Source organism: Brienomyrus brachyistius, chromosome 6 (assembly GCF_023856365.1).
Source record: "Brienomyrus brachyistius isolate T26 chromosome 6, BBRACH_0.4, whole genome shotgun sequence".
Taxonomy (NCBI): Eukaryota; Metazoa; Chordata; class Actinopteri; order Osteoglossiformes; family Mormyridae; genus Brienomyrus; species Brienomyrus brachyistius.
Window position 1 is genome coordinate 28,308,219 of NC_064538.1, and position 23,371 is coordinate 28,331,589.

The window sequence follows — 23,371 nt, forward strand, 5'->3', positions numbered from 1 at the left end:
ACATAGCACCTGATACCATAGACCCAGTTGTTGCAGTATTCCTGTGAGGCCTGCCAAGTACTTAGAGTGGTGGAATCTGAGATGTGTGACCCAAGCCTGACTCTCTGGCCTGAGAAAGCACTTCCATGATGTGACATAATCAACCCCACCCTCTCTAATCCTGGACATTCTCTTATCGCTGCACCGCTGCCTTTCCTTCTGCCCTCCAGAAGAGTCCAATGGCATTTGTGCCCGGTCAAGCATGGAGAGCATAGAGCTCCTATGGAAATTATTGATATGTGATCTGTTTTCATCTGATGCAAAAAAAAAAAGAAATCCTGATTAAAATGCCAGGAAAAGGATTTCTGGTTCCTACAGACTAGATGTGGCTTGAGTTACCTGGAATTCAACAGCAGCAGAACACCAGGGTTTAATTTAGGCAGGATAATGTGGCTGTCACTGCATTTGCATCTGTTACGTAGCATTTTTCACATCCTGGAATTAGTTGCAAATCACAAGAGAATTATTAACATCCACACTGATATATAGGTTGCCACAAAGCAATATATTTCTTACTGAATCTATTACAGACACATCAAATTAATACTTTCTGAATGTAGCAAATCAATTCGGAAAATAACTCATGCACTCCAAAATAATCTGTAGGATTTTTTTTTTTTTAACTGAATGTGTTCAGATATCCAATAAAATAATAACCAGACTTTTGGAATCTGCTTATCTCTAAGGAAACCATCAGTGGTGTTTGAGATTCAGGTAAAATATATATTTCCCACCCTGTCACATCAATTATGGCTGCAGTAGGACAAAAGTAAAATGCAGTGAGTGTGTAATATGAGGCTAAAACTGAACTAAATGTCCTGGAAATCTTTAATGTTCCCTAAACGTTAGGAGTTCCCAAAAACCAGAGAAATCACTATTTTTATAGGTTATCATCATATTGATACTCTGCAAAAGATTTGTTAGAGGGTTATCGAAAAAATAGTTGCAAAATATTAAGAACTGAAAACCAGCCAATCACGACTTGGCTATAGGCTTCTGATAAAGAGCCTCTTGGAAGAACAGGAAAACTCCCACTGTTAGCTTGTTAGTTTCTCCCACAATGAGAGAATCTCTCTTGGCAGTGCAGGTTCATCACAGGGACACACAAATCAGAATTCAGTTCCTGTTTGGTGAAGTGTCAAAATGTTATACAAAAAAATGGTTCATTTCAAGAAAATGCAATAACTATCATTATATGCTCAGTGTGCTGGAGAGAAAAAAATATAAACCAGCTTGTTCAGCCAATTCAAATTTTTCAGACTATTACCATAATGTATGCAGTGACAGTTTCCCATAACTGGCATTTTGCTGGTAGTAAAGTGAAAAAATTTGACTTCAGAATTCATATGTGGGATCACTGTACATTATCAGTAACTGCTTTGTTTAGCTAATAAAAGAGCCAGTGGAATATGCATTAAACGGGTTAGTGAGGAGAGGAAATAGGCCCTCAGTGTATCAATGTACACATTTCAAAGGCTCGTTTCCTTCCTGTTAGATGTCTGATAATCACAGTTCAGGTCATTTAATCTGTTTCCATGTGGAATCTACCATGTGCCTTATGTACAATATATTTAGATCAGGGAACTCGATTATTTTTCTGTGAACTCCGAATTCCATCAGCAACGCGAAGCCAAGGCCCACTACCCACTGGGTACATTTTAACGACCGGCAGGGGGAGTCGGACCCATTATGAGCTCCAGAATAAATTGTGTTTCATTTTAGATGTGGCCCTGGGATCGAGAAGGTTAGGGTCTAACCAATCTAAAGGTAGCTATGGCTGGTAGAAGAAAGAAGAATGCAAGGAACAAATACCATCAGGTGAGGCTACAGTCCTGTTTCAGGTCTAGCTGTTGTGGCTTAGACCTCATTTCCTAATTCTGTTTTAACCACATTGAGGAGAACTGTCTGAGTACAGATTCTACTCACCTGATAGTGCTCTGGATCATAAGGAGCTATAAGGAGAAGCTTTTTTCACTCCCATTACTTGTGTAAGTATTAATCATGTATCAACACATTGTCCAAGGATTGCTTAGTAGAGTAAGGTTAGTACAATTCAGAAAATTCAAGAGATTGCACGGGAATTTCTATAATACTATGCTTGCTAATTCTGACATATAATAAACATTTTATTATGAAAATTGTAGGGAAAGTCTGTATAAGGCTGTGATAATACAGTACGTCTATTTTCAGACTTTCTTCAGTGCTAGTGGCATTGGTCAGGGAAATACAATATAGTGGGTATTCAATTACAATGTCATCGCACTTTACGAAGCGCCCCTACTCTTAATCACATTTAACGTTAAATTCCATGAGGTCAAAAAATTTTACCCAAAGGTACAAGAAGATTTGGACCTGCATTCCATTATTAACATGTGGCCTTAAAAACAATAAATGACTCTGTTGTCATGACAGGCTCCACAGGCATTCAGTCACGGATGATGAAAATGCCTGATGTCCAGTTAATTTCTTTACTCAACTATCTTTAGTTATCTCTCTCTCTCTTTTCTTAGAAAGTAGTGCTGTTAATTTACACATCTGCCGAACTACTGAAAATGGGCAGATATTGGCTCACTTTCAGTCAAACCAGCTCTGACTACAGCAGCAATAATACTGCATTTCATGTGGACTGAGATGTTGGAATCTTCAAGTTCCTAGTCAGAAATTTCAACTAGAACGACCCCTAAAGTCTGAACCTCTGCAGCCCTGACCCTTTATACCACGTAATGCCTTGTTATCAACTGGTATTGTTAACAGTGGTTAACAATGAACTTGGCTAGAACTGGCATTGCTAAATGACTTTCCAACTTGTTGAACTGGAATGCGATTAACTCGTGTGTGACATCATTCCCATCTCTGACTTCCAGCCTCTCAGGTAAATGGAACGCAGCATAATAGCAGTTATCGATTGCCCCGATAACATAGTCATAAAGCATAATCCCTTTAAGGAGTCTTTTCAACAACAAGCCTACCTTTGCCTCCAGATGCTGTCAGCAGTGTATTTAAAATTCCTCATTTTAGAAGCAATAGTTCAAGCCAGATTTTACAGCATCTTTACTTTAAATTTATTTAAAACAATTTTCTGCCCCTTCTTAGATTATTTCACTGCATGCTAGTAGGATGCTCTATCAAACAAAACCAGTGCAGCAGAGGGTGAGCTCCAGTAATCCAAGAACACTATTTTATACTGGAAATTGAACTGTCCAGTTTGAATGCTGTGGTTATTTTTAGCTTCAGGGATGCAACTCCATCCCTCATATCTTCTACATCCAGGAAACTGGAGTGTCATGTCAATAAATCTGATATCTTGAGAATCTGCTGCCATAGGCATCATAAACTGTGCAGAGCTGTGGGATGTTCGCCCTCTCTTTGGGTAAGGCTGATGAAGGCCTGGTCATATTTTCATAATTGTCACGTGGATTTGATATGCTAGTATTTTTATCCAGCATCTACACATCTGCATTTTGATTACCTGAAACTGGAACTTTCCTGTCTTGTGTTTGTTTTTAAATGAAGGCGAAAATACTGAAATTCTTTCACTGTTTTTTAGAATTCATGTGCAGGCTCTGTGAGACAGTCTTGAGACTAATACTTCCACATAATTATGCCTGCCATTATAGATATCAGATGAGCTATTCATTATGCATCACAATGCCTGGCTCTCCTCTGTGTATCCAACTTCGCACACTCTTCCATAACCTGTAGTTGGAGGACAGGTGACCTTTAGGGGCAAAAGGGTACTAGCACATGATGAACCAGACTGGGTTATTATGTGTAAATTGCAAAGTTCAATCTTTTTTTAGACTTCAAGGCTTTTATTGATGACTGCTTCACATAATTCCTGTTGGAACCATGCGCCACTTCATTCATGCCCTTGATCCGTGTCCATTGAAAGTCAATGCTAGTTAATGCTAAGAGATGACCAGATGAGTGACAGCAGATGGCAGTTTACAAATCATCTTCGCACTTTGTATGGCATGTGCGTGAATGTGATGTAGAATGGAAATGACAGTGTGAAAGGGAGACAAAAACTAATCAAGGGAGTCAAGTTTCACAATGCTTTCACTTGGGATTGCATGGGCAGCTTTAAGAACTTAAACATATTCTCAGACTTACAGCGTATTCGCCTGCTTGGACATGAATCAAAGGACAAATTGCTTTTGGTAAATTATTTCAGCCTTAAAAGAAACATGGGATGCGGCACTCAGATCGTGAAACATCGAGGGCACGTTGAATCTTGTGTCTGAACAGCTGTATTGTGGCAATTAATGAGATTTCTCAATGGCTAGTCAATGGATGATCTCATCTACTGCTGTGTAAAATCAGGCATTCCTTCAAATATGTTATTTGACAAGATGTAGTGCAGAGAGAGTAGGGTTAGGTCACATGGATGTTGCTATGAAATGGATGTTTTTAAAACAGTGAGACCAACAGTTTTTCTAGCACCAGGAGGCACCTACTCAGACAGCTTTATTGAGGCTGAGTAATTAGCCTCAATGGGCAGTGAGCATTAATGAATCAGGGCTCGACATTCATAAATGCCTCTCATAAATCCTGCCAGCAACCAGGCCGTGTGTGTGAATGTGATGGAGAATTGAAAAGACACAGTGAGAAAGGGAGACAAAGACTAATCATGACAGTTAATTAAGTTCCATGAGATGCCCTGTGGCTGAAAAGAACACTGACAAGTATGTGTCATATCCGGCACAAATCCTGCTTCTCACATTACCTGCTGCAGGTGTGCCTGTTCCCCACCTACATGAGCCTATGTTTATTCATTGATTCTTTGTCCTTTGAGGGATGTAAAAAGCATGTAAGAATCCCTTTCATTCCAGAGAGTACAGGACTGTGTAGTACTGTATAATAATGTACAATACACTTTATTATTACTGTATTACTGTACTGTTGCTAATGTCATACTGTGTATAATTTTTCAATTAAACTTTACCATATGTGTGTACACAAAAATCACCTTATTGGAGTCCGCAGATGGTTTAATGTTCGGGGGAACTACTGTACTCATATATTTTGTCAGTTTAGATGTGAAGTTGGCTTAAAACTTTACAATAAACTTTTAATTTTCAAATTAAGTTTCTAAGCTAATTTATTTTTGTGGTAACTGTGTTCCGCCTTCTTCTCTAGTGTCCATTCTGGTAACTTGGCATATATCACATCTGTCCTCACCAAATGTATGCACTGCCTTGGGTAAGATGACTGGTGCATTTCAGACACCATTTGTTGACTGGCGAAAGAGAACCAAGAAACATTTTTCAGCCTCAGAAGGTTTTAAAATGAGAGAAGTCCTCATTCTTCACAATGTACCCTTTGCTTCCTGTTTTCTTTACCTTATTGATCTAATATAATATGAATACAACATATATAGTACACATTACTCACAATGCAATCAGAATTTTTGAAAAAATATCTGTATTAATCAAATACATTTAACATAGTTTAACGTCTTTATTAAGATGTACAAAGGTTTTCAGGAAAGCTTTTTTTTTCTTCACTGCACAATATCCATGACTGTTAAGTGCATATTATGATGTTTTAACAGTAAAATCAGGTCACGCTCATACAGATTAGCTGAAGTACAAATAAGTGTGAGGCAAAGACTGTTCCTACAAAATCGGCTTTCCAGCAGAATGCCTGCACTGGGATGTCCACCCACATCCTGAGTCCAGATATGATTGCAACAGATGTGTGTCCTGAAGTAACCTAAGCAGCACGGATTTTTTTCCGCTCAGAAATTACACTCCTTTTGCCCCCCCCCCCCCAAAAATTTTACTGCAGTAAAGAATTTACTTAGCATTAAAGAAATACAGGAAGAATCTTTGAAAAAGTGTAACCAGTAGTAGACCCTAGTAACTCCACTTAACTTGAGTTGAGTATATTTTAGGTTTATCGAAAGGACGCCACTGATCGGAATGTATTTAAGTCTCAGACTTTATAATAATTCATAATTTTATGAAAATTTGTACTTAACCTACTTACTTGTGTGTATGCTTGACAATAAAAATTATGTGCTGCAAATCATTTAATACATATCTTGTCAGGTGTTAATACTATATTTCCTGTTGGCACTGGTTACAAGGCCAAACACTGCCTCCCCCAGATCTTTCCCCCATAATTAAATTACTCAGAATTCGATAACAGATTAGATATCAGACCAGGATGGTGGATACGTTCCTCTGGGATGAATCACCCTGGCAGCGTCTCAGCCCACACTTCACTCACACAGCCCATTACTCTTGTTGTCCTCACATCCCCTAGAACAACCAATCGTACCCCTTCAAGTTCTGCTACAACAAGGAAGCAGTTTTAGTTCATTCTTTGGTGTACTCCGGAGTTGTTGCTAGGCAACTCAAATATTGTGTTGATTCTTTATTCGTTTAATTATCTCTTCCTTAATGATAGGAAATGCTGATACACATTAAAAATATATATATCATAACTGATATAATTGCACAGGTATGTAAATGTTTTTTTTATATGTATGTATGAGTATATGTGTGCCAAGGGGCTGTTTTGTAACAGTGTTTCCTAGCACATTAGCAGATTTATGCAAGTATTTTACTGGGACACCATGGTTATATAACATGACATAACTTGAATGTGATCCAGTCTTGTTTTCATGTGCACTTCGTATTGATAATTGGAGCTAATTAGAAAGGGATGGTGAGGCTGGTTATTCTCAAAGGCCACTCTCCAGTCATTATCAATGCCACGTCAACCATTTCAAGGCAGAAAAAATTATGGGAATCTTATGGTGCAAACCTGCAGCCTTCTTTTACTGTAGCATATAGAGAGGTGACACTGGATCCTTAAATTATTTCTGTCCAGCTCAGTCCACTTCAGTTTTGATCTATTCGGTGATTGTTTGTAGCATAATGCTTTTTCAATGTTAGATATTGAACTGCTGACATGGATTGAGGTGAAATTATGGTCGTATTTGACATTTTTTTTTACTTATAATGCTACGTACTGGCTCGTCATCCCACATATGATATTTTGTCGGTGTCATTGGAGATTACTTTCAGATAATGAGAAATATATTCATAAAAACTCCCTATCACTGAAACCATTATAAAACCATAACAATTCACATTAAAACATCTATCTGTTAGAAAGTTCTAAACGCTTAAAAAAATATATATTTTCGATCAATAGTTTGATCACTATAAATTGATATATATAATATGACTATAAACACAAATATTGGAACATATGTACAGTATACTTAATACAAATCCTAAAAATATGCTAAAAATATTTTTTTGTAAGGATTTTTGCAAAACACCACCATTTATTTTTCTTCATTAAAGAAATGACATGCTATGACAGACATACAAAAACTACATATTCTTATCTGATATATTTAGTATTAGTGAAATAGGGTGGAGATTTTACAGATTTGATTTCAAAGTAAATTTCAAAATAAATTCACATAAATTTACACTGAACCTGCCTTATTTAATGTACACCACAGCACAAAAAAACTGACATTCAACATTTTCTAAATAAAAAAAAAAACTGTCTAGAACATCAACATAACAAATTGGTTATTATAATCATAAATTGCAATGACTGCTTTGTACATGAAATTATAACTGAAACCTTATGAACTAAGGTCTTTAAGTTCCAATCATAAAGAGCCTTTTAAAATGTTACTTTCATTCATTTAGTCTCATTACATTTAAAGAACATTAGCTAGATAACATCATTAAATGGTGGCAGCCAACACAGGCTTATAAATTCATAATGGCTTCTAATTCATAATCTTAACAAATATAAATTAACAATAAACAAATAGTGTGCCACGTAAACCATGTTAATATGTGGGTATATTTGTAGCACGACTGCATTGTGACTCACTTGATGGTCTCAGCGGAACACGATGCAGCCTTCAGCTCTCCTGGCTGTGTTACCCTTGCTGCTGCCCACACATGTAGGAGGGTCTGTCGTGCACGAGTTACACAAACAACAGATTTAAAAAAATTGTATGTCTCCTCAAGTTCTTAGACGTATAGCTATATACAGTGTCCTTTCTGTTTATTGAAGGTCAAAGACAACGTAGGTTTTAAAAATAGAGAAAGCGCTGCGTCATAGTGTTCAGATTATCACACTTGAAAATAAATACCTCATGAAAGCCTTCAAAACTATCACGTTGCTCTACATACATGAACGATAATGGCTCTTTTAATTAGCTTGAGTTTAAAGGCTACCCTTTAAAGAAGTCAGTTCACATGGGAGTTTTGACCAGACCCATGTAGTAGGACAAGACTATAATTTGGTCACAGAACAAAAAAAAAATGCTTTTGTGTTTACTTACCTGAAGGCGATAACAAAAATTTACCCTTTGCTAATTTATTGCTTCTTACAGTTCATGAGAATGTAAATGTAGAATGTAGAATTTTGCATCTCTCTCAGAGTATTTAATTCATCGTAGCATTTCAATGACAGCAAATTTCCCATTTTACCTTTCACACGTAAAATATCTTTAAGTAAAAAGACTGAATAAGTACAATACAACAATGACGAATAAAATATGAAAGTAAATACATATACTGACTAAATGTCATCAGCTAAAGGCAGTGTATGTCATAAGGCATCTATGTGCATATTTTATTTAAGTCTTCAATAAACAAACCTCTCTAAAACATATTATATGACCGGCCAGTATCCTTGGTCATATTTACTGTGGCACCATTGTTGTTCAAAGGCTTTTCAATGCATGTTTGGAAACAGTGTTGGGTTAGTTGCACTTTATTCATGGTTGGTGACCAGCTTCCATCTGCTAAAAATAGCCTGAAAATGGCCAATTATAGGTGCCACGGTGGAGGCTGGTTGCCATGCTGAACTCAAGTCTGTGCCACTCACAGCAGGAGAGAGATATTTATAGCCTTTCATAGTGGAGATATTTATAACCAGCCTGGATACGGAGGTAATATCTCTCCCTCTTTCTATTTCCTTTCCTGCAAATGAAAAATGAAACCACAGAGGCGTTTTCACTAACAGGACAAAAACAGGGGTTGTAAATAGCAGGCATGTCGTGATGGTTTTGAGTACAATCAATCAAAAATGAATAAAAGTGAAAACAGTCTACTGACTTTAACGTATATTTGGTACTTGGTAAATTTTAACCATTGCTTCTCTTAAACAATAAGGTTTAATAATCTTAGGCAATACAATTTTCACTTCCTGCACATATGACCAGACTAAAGGTACGGCAGAAAACCCCATCATGCTTGTAAAAGCAGTCACGTTCTGTATTATTTTGTTAAGCGTCTCTCTTGTCCTTTGCGCACATTGCTGAACATGGAAATGTAGCATGCTACTAAACACACTGTGGCTGCCTCTGACAGTCACAGCCCCATTTGTTACATACATTGTAAGGGACACTCCCTGTGCACCCCCTGTGTAACACGGCAACGTCTAATATAAATATTTAGCCTTGCGCAGTCTTAATTCAATAAAATGAAGTTACACAAAACCTGCAGATCACAGTGCATTTGAAACTGGATTTCCTCCACAAGCAGACTGCTGACGATTACTGGCTATTTTACTGAGAAATGCAGAACAAGAGAGCTGTCTCCAATCATGTCAAAAAGGGGCAATTATTTAAGGAGAAGAAGAAGGCAGCTCCTGCTTCACTTATTCAGCATACGGGCGGCAAACCAGAAAAGCAGCAGGCCTGTTACCATGCAGAACACATACGCTGTCGATTGCTTTGCCGACCTTTAACCCCTGAGTGGGAAGCGTGTGGCCAGCAGGCAGGCGCTCTGAGGCCTCAGCAGAGTTGGATGCGGCAGTGTCACCGACCCCTAGCACTCACAGAAAAAAGCACACAGGAAGTAGGGCCTATAGTAGACGGGTCACCATGCCTCACTTGGGCCTGTACAGTAAGCTGTGAGAGAGCCCGGGTGTGTGCTATCTGGCACGTGTCACATGACTTGCTCCGGAGGTAGATTGTGCAGAGGGTGGGCAGTGTACAGCACATCGTCTTCCCTTGCAGAAACATGCCCTCTGCATCATGCAGCATGTCCAACCTGATTATCTGCTGTCAAACACCCCACCCTTCCACAGGCCAGATAGGCTTATTTTTTTCATTCACACACACACACACACACACACACACACACACACAGGTTTGTAGTTATATCATAGTGGGGACTCTCCATTCATTTGTATGGGGAAAACACAATGTAATATATACATGACCACACACACTTTGGCTTGGATTTTGTGGCAGGCAGTATGTCAGGACTTTGGGAAGGACTGAAAAGTTCTTTAGACTATGCTGTTGTTTGCAGAGTGCATTAATGAGATGGTTCCTGTGGATACTGGTGGTAGCTGGAGGAGATGTTCGGCAAAGTGCCATATGGGGAAACAGCATGTAGATGTGAAAAAGAGATTGGATGGCTGGACTTATTACATCTGCAGAGCCACATCTGTAGAGCAAGACGATAGATGCATGACAGAAATGTGCCAAGTCATTGGATTAAGAGAATTAACAGATATGTTTCTTTGTGGGGAAGCAGAACGGAGCATGATATCTGCGATGTGATCTGTACAGCCATGCAGTAACTGAGATGAACCTGCCTGTGTTTTTGTATAAGATTCAGCTTCTGATAAAGAACAGCACAGACAGCCATTCCTTAACTAGGAAAGTTCTTTTAGGAAAGTATTCAGAAAGTTTAACTTGAAAATAGTTTCTTACCTGTATTTGTGATCACATGAATTTGTATCTGTGGTTGGTTTTAGTGACTAGCTTTTAGAATTAGAACAGAAAGTTAGAGCTGAGACACAGTGCACTGGGGTGATAAAGTGGTTTATGAGTTCATGTGGTTTAGGGTATGTTGGTTACTGAATTAGGTCAGTGTTTGTTGTTGGGCAGATTCTCTTGAGGGGTGTGAAGGAAGTATGGGGGGGGTCTTTATCAGAACCCTCCTTTCAGCACAGAGTCAATGTTGAAATGCCGATAAATACGAGTAGCTTAGGTCACTGACTTAGAGTGAAAAAGCTGAAGCCTAAGTATTATAAAAGAACAAAAAGGGTAACAGCAATAGTGTTCGACAGGAAAGGACAGCCAGGCCTAGGAATGCTGAAACAGTTATTATACATAACAACAGAGTGGTGAAAATAACGATAAATCATACCAAATAAATGTCTAAAAAAATAACATGAGCGCAGCGCTGGGCAGTATGACCAAGAATTGTATTTAATTTATTTTGAAATGTTGACCCTTACTGCAAAACAAACGTTTACATCAATGAAACGTTTGCTAGTATTTTTTAATTATATAAAAGTTTACATTTAGCTTGATAGTATAACTGACATGTTTTATTAGATTATGTCTTCCACTCCATAGCGATATGTTTATTGATTATAAGTGTTTAATGATAAAAATTGTTTTACTGACATGTTTTATCAGATTAGATTAGTTAGACAGCAATGTGTTTTATTGATTATAACCATATATTTAGCTCCATAGAGGCATGTTTTATTGATTATTACTGTACATTTCGCTTGGTAACCTGCATGATTATAATTATTACCATGATAAATAGATAATATGGAAGACTTTGCTTTTCTAATTTAATTGCAAACTTAATTATATTACAGTAAAAGCAGTAGAAATAAATACTATGTAATGCTGAATAGCTACATATGGAGGATTGTTGTGTAATATATACAATTAAATTACAACTGTTGGTAAGAAGGATACACACAGTTAACAGGGGTCCCTTCTCAATACACTCTACACAGTGATACATAGCACTTCTAGCACGAACAATGTTATACAATTTGCTGCCAATTAAAGCGTTAAAGCTTTCGGCTATGCTTTGGTATAACGAAACATGCAGAATTGATACCATACAGGAAACTAAAAGCAGTGCATACTGCCCAGAATTACATGAGGGACCTGATTCATCAAAAGTAAAGAATTTGGGAAAAATTAGGAGGATAGAAAGTGGAGAGCAAGATGGGAAGATATTGAAAGAAGGCAGCAAGCATGCAGCAGATAACCATGAAGAAACTTGTGGGATGTTATTGGAAAGTGGCCGAGAACATAGATATGGAGCATGGTGCCTATGGCTAGCTGTGGTTCAGTTTGCTACTCCTCAAAAGAAAACAAGACACGCCACCCAGAGCGAATAAAGTAGTAAAATAATAATGATGATAATAATAATAATAATGATAATAATAATGATAATAATAATAATAATAATAATAATAAAAGGCAAAGCCATTTGGGGCAGAAATATACAGCAAAAACAAATAATCAAACAACGTGGGAGGAGAGACGTTCAGAAAACAAACAAAAAAAAAAAGTAAGAGGTCACATCAAACAAGCCTGCAAGTGAAAAGCAGTGGGGAAAAAAACAAAATCATGAATAAAATCCAACAAACACAGGAGACGGAGAGAACTAGAGGAAGCACGGGACAGCTGTACCATAGACATCATGCCGGCGGGGAACAAGTGTTGGAAAGCTGTGGAAGAAAATACAATGTGCAAAATGGGTTAGAGGGCCACTGCAAAAGAAGGACCAGCTCTGGACAGATAGTTTAAACTAAGCTGAGGAAAATGTGATTGCTAATTATAAACCTTATGCTGTGGAATAAACTGGTTTGACTAGTTCTGACTGGTTGCATAAGATTAGTCCATAGAGAACCCTTTTAAATCTGAGTTGAAAAGTTCAATAATTATTCAGGTAACCACATGGGTTTCCTTGCTAATGATGAAGAATGCATCAAATATTGCAAGAGTATATAACAAGGCAATATGTTATGGTATTCCAAGTTATTCGTGAGCATATTCACAGATTCACAGGCAAGAATGAAATATGAGGCGCCACCAGCAAGAGATAAGCTCTGCCTCGCCGTCAGCCGGGCGGATGCCAGCCACCACGCGTTCTAGATGCCACAAGTCGCCCCTCTGCCACCAAATGGCCGACAAGCCAATGAGGAGGCAGCATGAGGTGTCACTGTTATGAGACGATGTTTACCAGGTGACATTTCGTGTGCGAACCTAAATTTTTAGCCAAGTTGGTGGTGAAAAGAGGAGGGAAAAAAAAGAATCACATTTAAGACATTTAAAGAAAAAATAATTCAATATTTATTTGTAATATAAACAAGTCTTGTCTTGGTATTAAGGTACTATACAATATATATTTTCTATATTCGTAAATCAGTAAGAACTGCCCTGTTACCAAGCTCAGTTATACATACACATTTATTTTACACAGCACAAACCAATCAGCCAATGAACATTTCAAGGTGATACACATTGCTGATCAAGCGCTGCCAGAATCCCTGATATTGTCCTTGTGAGGTAAGAAGACGTTTTTAAAATCGCTCATTTTTTGGTCACAACTGGACTCCCACACACTTTCTTCCTTATTGCCCAAGTCACTTGTACCAGTCGTGCTCTGTTGGTGCAAGATATAAGACAATCCATCTTGTGCTTGGTGTATGTATGTAATATATATGTAATATATATATATACACACACATACACACATGCGCGTGTTAATTTTAACGTGATCACTTGATAAGACTTGTTTAAAACATAGCAGGTGATGATGCCTCAAAAGAAAAAAAAAATATATATAAAATACATAAATGCAATTCTGGGAACAAAATTATTGGTTTGTGATTTGAATCACGAATACTATCAAAAGTTTAAAATCTATATTACAGTATCATGTAACATCTCATAATGAATGAGCAGAATAAGAATTTAAGGTGGCTATTATAGCATCAGACAGAAAGATTTTGAACTGACTGATTCCATACAATCAGACAGATGTTGATACCTGAAGCATAATACAGCTTTTGAAAATGCATTGGTAGCCCTGTGCTTTCTCAGTTACCTCACATACACTACAAATTGGATACAAAAGTTAACAGATAGGAAAACTGAGGCCATTTGCAATCGGAAAAATACAACAAGAACGTTGGTGCATTGGAGAGAATAAGAAAGTCAACAGCGCTGTACCCATATCATACTTGGGTGTCCAATATGATTATTTTTTTTTAATTAAAGCTAAAAACAAGACTTCTCAAATGAAATATAAAGTTTGCCATCCTTTTTTCTATCAAAAGTTTAAAAATTCCCTTTTGAGTTTTGACTATTACACCCAAGTTCCTCCCAAAATTCTCCCAGGGTGTTCCTGTTACCCAGAAACCAGTTTCCGCTTTATATGCTCTAGAGAATCGGTGACTACAAGCAGACTGATGTTATCTACATTCTTCTCCTAATTCTGAATAAACCCACATAAATCACAACCTCCGATCACCCCCAGCCAACACGCTCTCAACCACCATGCAAAAAGAAAGAGAAAATGACAGTATTAATCATGGTTAAAACACCAAACTCGCATGTACATGTCTTACCCAACATGAGACTGTTCTTGCAGAGAACTCAGCTTGTATTAGAGATAGGAGGTCCATGTTTTAGAAACAAAGAGTTCATATGTTCAGTAAGTGCTGGTCTTTCCTGCATCTCTGAATAGGCCTTTATCTGAGCAAAGTACCACTCTGAAGTGGTAAGATGTGAAAAGCTTTTCCACTGTGGAGTCAGCACAAAAAATAGTAACATGAACAGTGTGCTAATGGGGTGTAATCACATTCTTCTGAAAAACTGAAAATTCCAATTCAATACATAGATTTAAATGTATGTACCGTGTTCTTACTAAATTGACACTGAGAACACCAACAGCCTGTCCTGTACTACAAAGATACCTTCCTCATACAAAGTAGTAAGGCCACAACTATGTGCTTTTTCTGTCCCTCTTTGCATGAAATTCATCATTCCTTCAGCTTATTCCTTTTTTTTTAATGTTCTTATGAAGGCAAAAAGTCAAACTGTTAAGTGGCAGCAGAGCAATCAAAGGTGGTACTGTCTCCCTAATTTCGCTGGTCTCAGGCCCCAGAGGATTTGCACAACCTTAAGCAGGGAGTGAAACAAACACAAAACAGCTGCCCTTCTGGAGTCAGGCTTCAAGTGGATTCCAGCGTGTCTAGCTGGAAGACGTTGTGATTGGTTGGTGTACTGAAGTACAGCGGGCCGCTGGATGACCGATTGTCACATGGGCTCTTCAGGGTCCTCTCAAAGTCCAGCAGCTGGCCCATGAAGTTGAAGTTGGGGGAAATGTTGGACTTCTTCTGCTTGACAAAGTCGTAGGCATCGTTGAGCGACAGATGGAGCTTCTGCATCAGGTAGGCCACGGTCACGGTGACGGAACGACTAATCCCGGCCAGGCAGTGCACCAAGACACCACACTTCTTGGAACGAGCTTCTTCTGTGGGACAAGTGCGAGAATGAACAAGAGCCTTAGTCATATTGGCCTCACTTGGCCTACCGGTTATTCAGCGACCTTATATTCAGAGCGAACCCTCAAATCTAATTATAGAGCGAAATGTGAAGCTTCACCAGCAAAGACACGCAACTCAAACATAAGAATCCATCTGTTTAGAGCTGTGGTCGTTAGCACGTCGACTGCAAGCTACTTGTAGCTTCAGACAGCAAATGAACCAAAAATCTGATGTTTTTTTTGTGTATTTTGCATATGTATTTCACTTTGTCTTGGCAGCAGACTGCATGTGAAAGGATAATTAATTTAAGCCACTCCTAGCTTATTTAAAAAAAAAAAAAAAAAAAGCTCACTGTAAAAAAGGCTGGAGAGCCCCGATGCAGAATCTTGTATCTGGGTTTCAGGAATACCTCTTTCAGTAAGGTGGCAGGCATACATCTCATCACCGAGAGCAGCAATGGAGCATTCAGGAGACTCACCAAATAGCCACCTAAGCAGAACTGTTAAGGTAGCGTGACCAGACAATCCATGTCAGGAAGGACCCTGAGAACCCCGAGCTACTTCAGGTTTTACAAACTACTTTAAAACTGAAAGACTCCTGTGCTTGGCTGAATGGTTCAGTTCCTCATGTGCTTTGACTAGTTTTATTTCCTTGATTGAAAGACCCATCCACCCATTTTACATTGACTGACTAATGTCACTAATGTTAGTCATATATAGACAAAAAAAAATCTATTTCTATATCCTATATAAAATCTATATCCTATATCCTATAAGCACACGGTAAAACTCAATGTTCAACTGAAATCCATGTCCTTTTAACTAAAATGCTAGTTTACTAATCCTGCTGTAGCTCAAAATGTCCTTCCTGGCATGGATTATCTGGTCACCACTAGTGAATGGGGAAAAAGCAAACACAACACTACCTTATGTTCACACATTGCCGACATGGAAAACGGATTAAAATGGCTTCCAACCAAGAAATACAGCGACACAGAAATGATTATTATCCCAAGAAATGAATGGATGACGGGTCCACTGATTACAAGCAATCTAGACAGGCTTAGGGATTGCCACAAAGCACACAGGCCCCACTATTATATTCAGATACAAAATGGTAATAAAAGTAGCTTCCTGCTGTCCCTTTGAACATAAAAGGCAGTTGTGGTTGCCCCCAGCCCGAGGGTGTACAATTAGTTTGATTCCTCCCGTTTATGCAATTCAAAACAGATCTTTTGAGCGGACATGAGAGAAACAGCCCTCTGGTGTCCTCAACTTAAACACAGAGGATGGAGGATTACACTAAACAAACTATCCATTTCAGCATTTCAGTCCAGCTGAAGCAGAGGGCTTTACACCTTATACATAAGCAGGGCTTGCTGACTTTGGGACCAGGTGCCAGATTAATAAGGCAAGGATAGGACGCAAATCGCAACAAAAAATGATAAGGGCTGCACTAATTTTATGAAGGTGATATAAACTCTGGATCACAATCTATTAAAAAAAGGAAAGCCTAAACTAGAGATAAATGAGAACCAGTATTGGTACCAGCATTGCATTCTTTACTGTGATTACAGTTACTGTGCAGAAAAAAAAATTCCATTCACAAAAGTCACCAGCTTTGCGTCCTGGGAGCCATGAAGGTTAGCGAAAGCTGACACAGAGCCCTGAGGTAGTTGAGAGACAAACAAGAATCATCGACATTGATGAGGCACTGCGGTATTGTAGTCGTGCAATTAGTGCTCATTCCCTGCTGGAAAAATAACTCTTTCCCTTGTAATCAGTCATTCAGCAAAACAATTTTTTTTGAGCTTGATTGTAATCAATTTTATGGGTGAGTTTTGGGACAGGTGGCCCCACTGTACAATAATGAGAAAGACTGCTATGATGTCCTGGCAAATGAAGGAAAGTTTGCCAATGGCAGTGCAGAATGGGTGCCAGGCTTCAGACAGGATGTTTTTACACCATCAGGAAACTCTGTTCCACTCAGTCTAGGATAAGTCTTGCAGGCACTTTTACTTTCAGACTGATGTAACTGCCATGCTTATTGAGAGAGAGAGAGAGAGAGAGAGAGAGAGAGAGAGAAAAAAACTGGCTTTGGCAAGAAAGGAAATCCCCCATTTCCACTTATAACAGCAAAAACATGAATGCAGCCTTGCAACAATGCCCGGACCCTGCTATCCAGAGCACAAAGATCGGAATCACATCAGACAGTATCTGATCAAAGCAATACAGCTCTTGGCAGAGGATATCATCTGAAATGCCAGGCTCTGGGCTTTTGGGTTTTCTTCAAACTGAAACTCTGACCGCCTGATGACCAGTGCGAAAGAGAAATTGGCATTCACCAAGCGAGCTGAAAACGGAGCTCACCCTTTCATTCTGTAACTCTCCACTCACGCAGTTTAAGTTCTCTCGTTCTTTCAAGGTTTTTCTCAATGTGTCATGACCCCGTCTTGATAACCTGGGTCCCCTGCCAGAATCGATGCCTGTAACCCACTTGAACTAGCAATTTCAGCTTATTTTTTTATTAAACCTGTCTGTTTAATTCAGAAAACACAAACAGCTATTGGAGGATTACTTCCATCTGATGAAGACATTCCTAGAAATAACTAGATGTACAAACCATAAACTTTTACCATTCTAAAATATGCTATTTATAATATCATAAAATACTTCAAAATGGTCCCTCAATAAAGGAATAATTAACATTAGCCTGTTTCCATCTAGGCAGGCAGTAGAGCCAAACATAACCGCTAAGGTAAATAAAGGTTTTGTGACAGGATAGATTATCGGTGGATACCTCATTCTTCAGCACCCACTCCTGAACAAGAAAGTGGCATTTGATGCCTTCATCTGCTGCTTCTTAAACACTCATGCTCACATTGTTCGAGTGGAGATGTCTGCCAGTGCATACAGTCGTCAAGGAACGTGAAGATTTGCCAAGGTTTTTTTCCCCCTGACCTTTCTAGCCATTGTTAGTCTGTCCAACAGAGACCCTTTGTCAAAACAAACTGCTTGAATATTCTCTCGAACCAAATAAACATTCTGATTCTCCAAGTACATTGGTATAATTAGAAACAGCCAGAGAGGGCGATAATGAGAGCGCTGTGAGGCACCCCGATTATGGCGAGTGGCAGAGCAGTACCTAACAGCCCTTGACCTGCTCCTAAACTTAGATTCAGCATAAATAAATTAAAAAAATTTCTGAAGACTTTTTCTGAAGAGGTTAATGTTAAAATAACGCGACAAAAACAAAACAGGTCTATTGCACAAACGGTGCCGTTTCTGCGGAAAGACCATGACAGACAGATGTTCACAGACCTGAACCATCAAACTGCTTGCAAAAACATTTAAAGACAACTGGCACATTTTTCTAACAATCTCACCCAAAATTAATTTTACAAAATGCATAAACTTGTATAAACTGAATTACTTTGTAGAAACATAACCTTAAAATCTGAAATCAAATCCATTCTGTTGTGTGTTTATAATGTAGTAGTTATTTTAAAAATGTAATGAAAACCAAAGAGTTTTCAATGTGACTGGCTTTGAAATGAATGTCTCGGAGGATCAACCCCATACATGACCAAACCTCACGTTTTTCACAAAACAGCATTCAGGAAAGCCACTGAACCCACTTATAGTCAAACAACTTGTGACACACTCATCCTGGTTGCTTTTCATTCTCTGTACCAAAAGCCTCTTTTCTTTAAAAAGAAAAATCCAGTTGACTTCGCTCTAACAAGATATCCCATAGGAAAAGGGAGTATGTGCATTTAATGTACTCAGTGAGTATCTGCTTCCAGAACAATTCAGTTAATTACTTGATCCATTTGAAAGTAGTTGGTATTGATGTTAGTCAACAATTTTCTATAGGCCCCAAATCACCCCATAGCATTTTATCATTAACAAAAGTACCACTCTAAATTCGGTAGACTTCATTTCACAGCATTTTGCCCAAGTCACTTGTGTAAGAGGATGCCTTTTATAAGAGACAACAAAGCGGATGTCTCACGCATTACTGATACTATAGTTAAAGAAATCCCTAATTCCCTATCAGAACATTATTATATTCTTGTAACAGGTAACATTATGTCTGTTGAAAATATACCTGATTCATGGATTTCCCATTCACATCAGCACTTCAAAAAAAAAATAAATAATAAAAAAAAGATTCAAATAATTTTTTTAAAAGTGAAAGGAGTTTTCATAACCTCAAAACAGTGAAAAAAATAACTCAATACCTACCAATGAAAGATATAGCCTCTGGGAAAAATTGCGAGAGGTTTTGGCTCCAGTGATCTGAGATGGGGATCTGCTTGTACTTGAAATCTCCGTCATGTTCAAACGTGTTGGGCAGGTTAGGAGTCACATTCAGGATGTATTTTATATTGTTTTTGCTCAATACATCCAGATTGCTGGAGTCTTTGGCACAACCCAGGTAAAGGTAGGGCAGAATCTGGACAGGAAAGGCAGGCTGGCTGTTAGGCACCGGACTTTCTTCCGATTCGGTGGCGCTACCAGGCTCTCGGTCCGATTCATTGTCCGAACAGTCAGTACTGATCCGCAGCCCCCCTAAACCCAGTACCGCTGCAGGGGAGGAGCAGGTGGAACAAGAAACATCCAGGCTGGTCTCACAGTGGTCAGGATACTCAGTCTGGAACCTGCTGAATCCTCCTAAGAATGAAATAATGATACCAAGAAGAATAAGAGAGAAAATGGTACATACAATGCAGTACGATTGTGCAGTAAACAGTGAAATAAGAAATAAATGGTCTGCAAAAAAAAAAAAAAAAAAAAAAAAAAAACTCGTTACCCACTGATATGTAATTATAACATAATGAAGAAAAACTGCCTTTTTCTGGGGCATCTTCCAATATTAAAGCTGATGTATAATGTCCCAAACAACTTTTATGACCATATAAAAATGTGTATTTGTAGCAGCTATCAATAAGTGTATTCACAGTCTTAGTTTTCCTAAGTACAGAAATTTATCAAGACCTCTGTCGCAGGCCTAATGGTAGCTCAGTGGTTGAATCAGTTAATACTGGTCTTTAGAATTCTCACTTTTTAAAATCAAAATATATATTTCCCCCTTCTTATGCGAGTGAAATTCATTATGGAAGTTACCTATAATCAGAAGTCGGGAAATAATTTGTATATAGCAAATTAGTGTTGTTAAATCAGCTGTATAATTTGCATACTCTTAGGCAACTTTTTAAAATAATTTAAGTAGAATTTAATAACAGTCCTTAAGAATGCGATACCGTATTAAAATAATGTAATATCTTTGTCACAGAACTGTTCAGTTTTTCTAAACTAAATAACCATAAATATCAATGTGAAAAGTTCCGGTATTAAAACATACAGAACTGTTTGCTAAAACAACCCTCTACCAGTCCAGCTAGTTTTCAAGCCACAGATGGCAGGTTAGGTTGGTTCAGATCGAAGCGCCTAACAGGGAAAGTCCGCGTTGCCAAAGCTCGTATCGGCTACCTTGTACGTTAGGAATCACCGTGGTGTTCGTTTAAAGGGAGGAAGATGCCGAAACATATACGAGTGAGTGAGAATGTGTGTGTGAAATGGTGGAATCCTATTTAGATGCATGACTATGTTCAGCCATTGATGGTATCCTAATTGTAAATCATTACTTGTAACCATTCCCCGATTCTTACAACACGTTTCACTGACTGAATTATTTTTTTACCATATGAACATCTTACCCAACCGACATTTCTTAGTATCTCTGTCAAAAATACGCAATTTTCATTTATCAGAGGAAAAAATGATAAACAAGCAATTTTAAATACTTTCTCAAATCAAGTCTACTATGGAGAAAACTATGAAAACAGTCATTATCTGGTTTCGCTAACAACCCACACTTCACTCGAATATCCAATGTGAACAGCACTCATTTCATTAGAGACTGAAAACAAAGTACACGAATTTTACGGTAATACTACATGTCTGCCTGCATTTTTATTTTTATCGTTAACTAATTTTAAAGTTACCAAAACACCGCATCCGTTTTCTCTTCCTGTCCATTCATTAAAAACATGGCTTTTCCTAAAAGAACAGCAACATGGCGGAGCCATTTTGGAATTTTAATTGAGAACATTCTTATCTTTGTCACATTCCTTCACTTTCCAGTATAAAAAGTGGCTATAGTTACACTCCGACCAGATTAAACAGACACGCTTCGGTGCGCAATGGTCTATTCTAAATTATATATACAGTCCTGTAAATCATGTTCGGTCCTATTCAGAACGTAAACGTTAAATGCGCTTAATATGTAACTAGCTGGTGATCTCTTAGTAAATGAAGAGCAGAGAATAGATTTAAGTTTAAAGATAGTCTGCAGGATAATTTCCTCATACTATAAACTGCCTTAAACTTTTTTTAAAAGGTGAAGCTACGAAATCTATTTGACTAGTTAGACAAGTTTGATTAACTCTTAGGAGAACAATAAACTTAAAAGCTACCTACGGACATCAAAATTGACTATTTCGCCACACAACGTCGAGACAGCTACTTTTTTTCACTTTAGCTAGATATTTAACTAATATATATATATATATATATATATATATATATATATATATATATATATATATATATATATATATATATATATAATCATACTGTGCATATAAATGAATTATAGCGTTAAGATTTCGCGCTAAAATAATGTCCAGAAAGTTAATATACCCATTATTTAACATTCATTTATCCAAATCATCGCGTGCGAAGAGCAACTACTTCAAATTCAGGTACTCTCACTTTAGCAACATTTTTGTGAATAACCATCTTACCCTCCAGGTAATAGGCTTTACATCCGTCGTCTCTGAGCTTGTTAAGCAGAAGCCCAAGAACTGAACTTGTTCCATCTTGCCAGTCCAAAGTGGCCTCGTCGTACAATATTAAGGTGTCCGTTTTACACCGTTTCACAAACTTTTCCTTATCCTCGTTATTTGGGATAATTGATCGGATGGACAAATTCCCCTTCCTGAGTCTCCGTAACATCAGTCCCGGTATTGCTAAGTTGATGGCCGTGTCGATGTGAGAAGATTCGAAGAGTTCGTGCGATCGACAGTCCAGAAGCAGCAGCGAATTCCCACCGGATTCCAGCGCATCTTGTAACCATTCCACGCTTTTACTCACCATCATATTAGTTATGTCCAGATAATCATTAGCACTGGTAATTTTCATGAGGAACATGTGAATTGACAGTCATATGCAAGAAAAACCGAGGGACATTTCCGTGCTGGTTTACCCTACCAAAACAGCCAAGCGCCGTGAAGATACTTCATAGCAAGAATCGTAACTATCCTGGAATCTGAAGAATCGCTGTTAAAATTCATTCCAAATCGTTAGTAATATTTTATTTTTTTTTTATAGCATTGAGGAACTACATTCACTTTTGCGAGTTTTCCGACTACATCAGCGTTACGAGATCAAGGAAACGAAATGGAAAGCTAACGTACGACTCACAGTAAAACAATTTACTGTTTAGAGTCCTAACAACTGCATTATAGTAGTACGTCTTAAAAGGTATAATAGACATACACTTAGCCGTGATGACCATCCCACAGCGCCTACCTTCCGTTTGTCATTTCCTGCAACCACACTCTGACAGTCCCAATTAAATGGATTTTACTGACAGCAGTGTCACAGGGGAGGTGGAGTTTCAGCTCTTGCACCAGGCTTTAAAGACGCAGGGATATTGTAGTAATTGGAGACTACAGGCGACGAAGTTTTTAACTGCTTTCTCCATACTTACAGCGCACTTCATATCAGTTATGTTACTTATGTAATCTGTAGCATTTCTTCAATGTACTTTGCATCAGTTAACTGTTTTTGTTTACTTGTTTTACTCTTGATCTTTGAGAAAAAATGTATCGCCTATTGAATTTCAGTATGTATTAGGAAGCATATAATGTTTGAAATTCTCAGTCGTATCTATACTTATTTTAATAGTTTGCTGTAGTCCTAATTTGCCCTGTTTTTGAAAAGAT

The 23,371-nt window shown here is 38.1% G+C and overlaps 2 protein-coding genes across 3 annotated transcripts in view; both read right to left on the minus strand.

The window, feature by feature from the left end:
- Positions 1–23,371, minus strand: part of zgc:56699 (uncharacterized protein LOC405758 homolog) — a 236,272-nt gene that overhangs the window by 25,829 nt on the left and 187,072 nt on the right. The gene's annotated exons all lie outside the window — the stretch shown is intronic.
- On the minus strand, positions 13,133–23,000 carry LOC125744385 (dual specificity protein phosphatase 7-like). 2 transcript variants are annotated; one of them, XM_049016132.1, is made up of 4 exons: positions 22,169–23,000; positions 19,605–20,033; positions 15,710–15,856; positions 13,133–15,344 (listed from the first exon to the last, which is right to left on the minus strand). In XM_049016132.1, exons 1-4 carry the CDS (start codon positions 22,572–22,574, stop codon positions 15,043–15,045), a joined length of 1,284 nt encoding a protein of 427 aa, XP_048872089.1. In that variant the 5' UTR covers positions 22,575–23,000; the 3' UTR covers positions 13,133–15,042. The 2 variants fall into 2 exon arrangements, with proteins under 2 accessions (XP_048872089.1, XP_048872090.1); XM_049016133.1 differs by lacking the exon at positions 15,710–15,856 and having other exon boundaries at positions 22,169–22,995.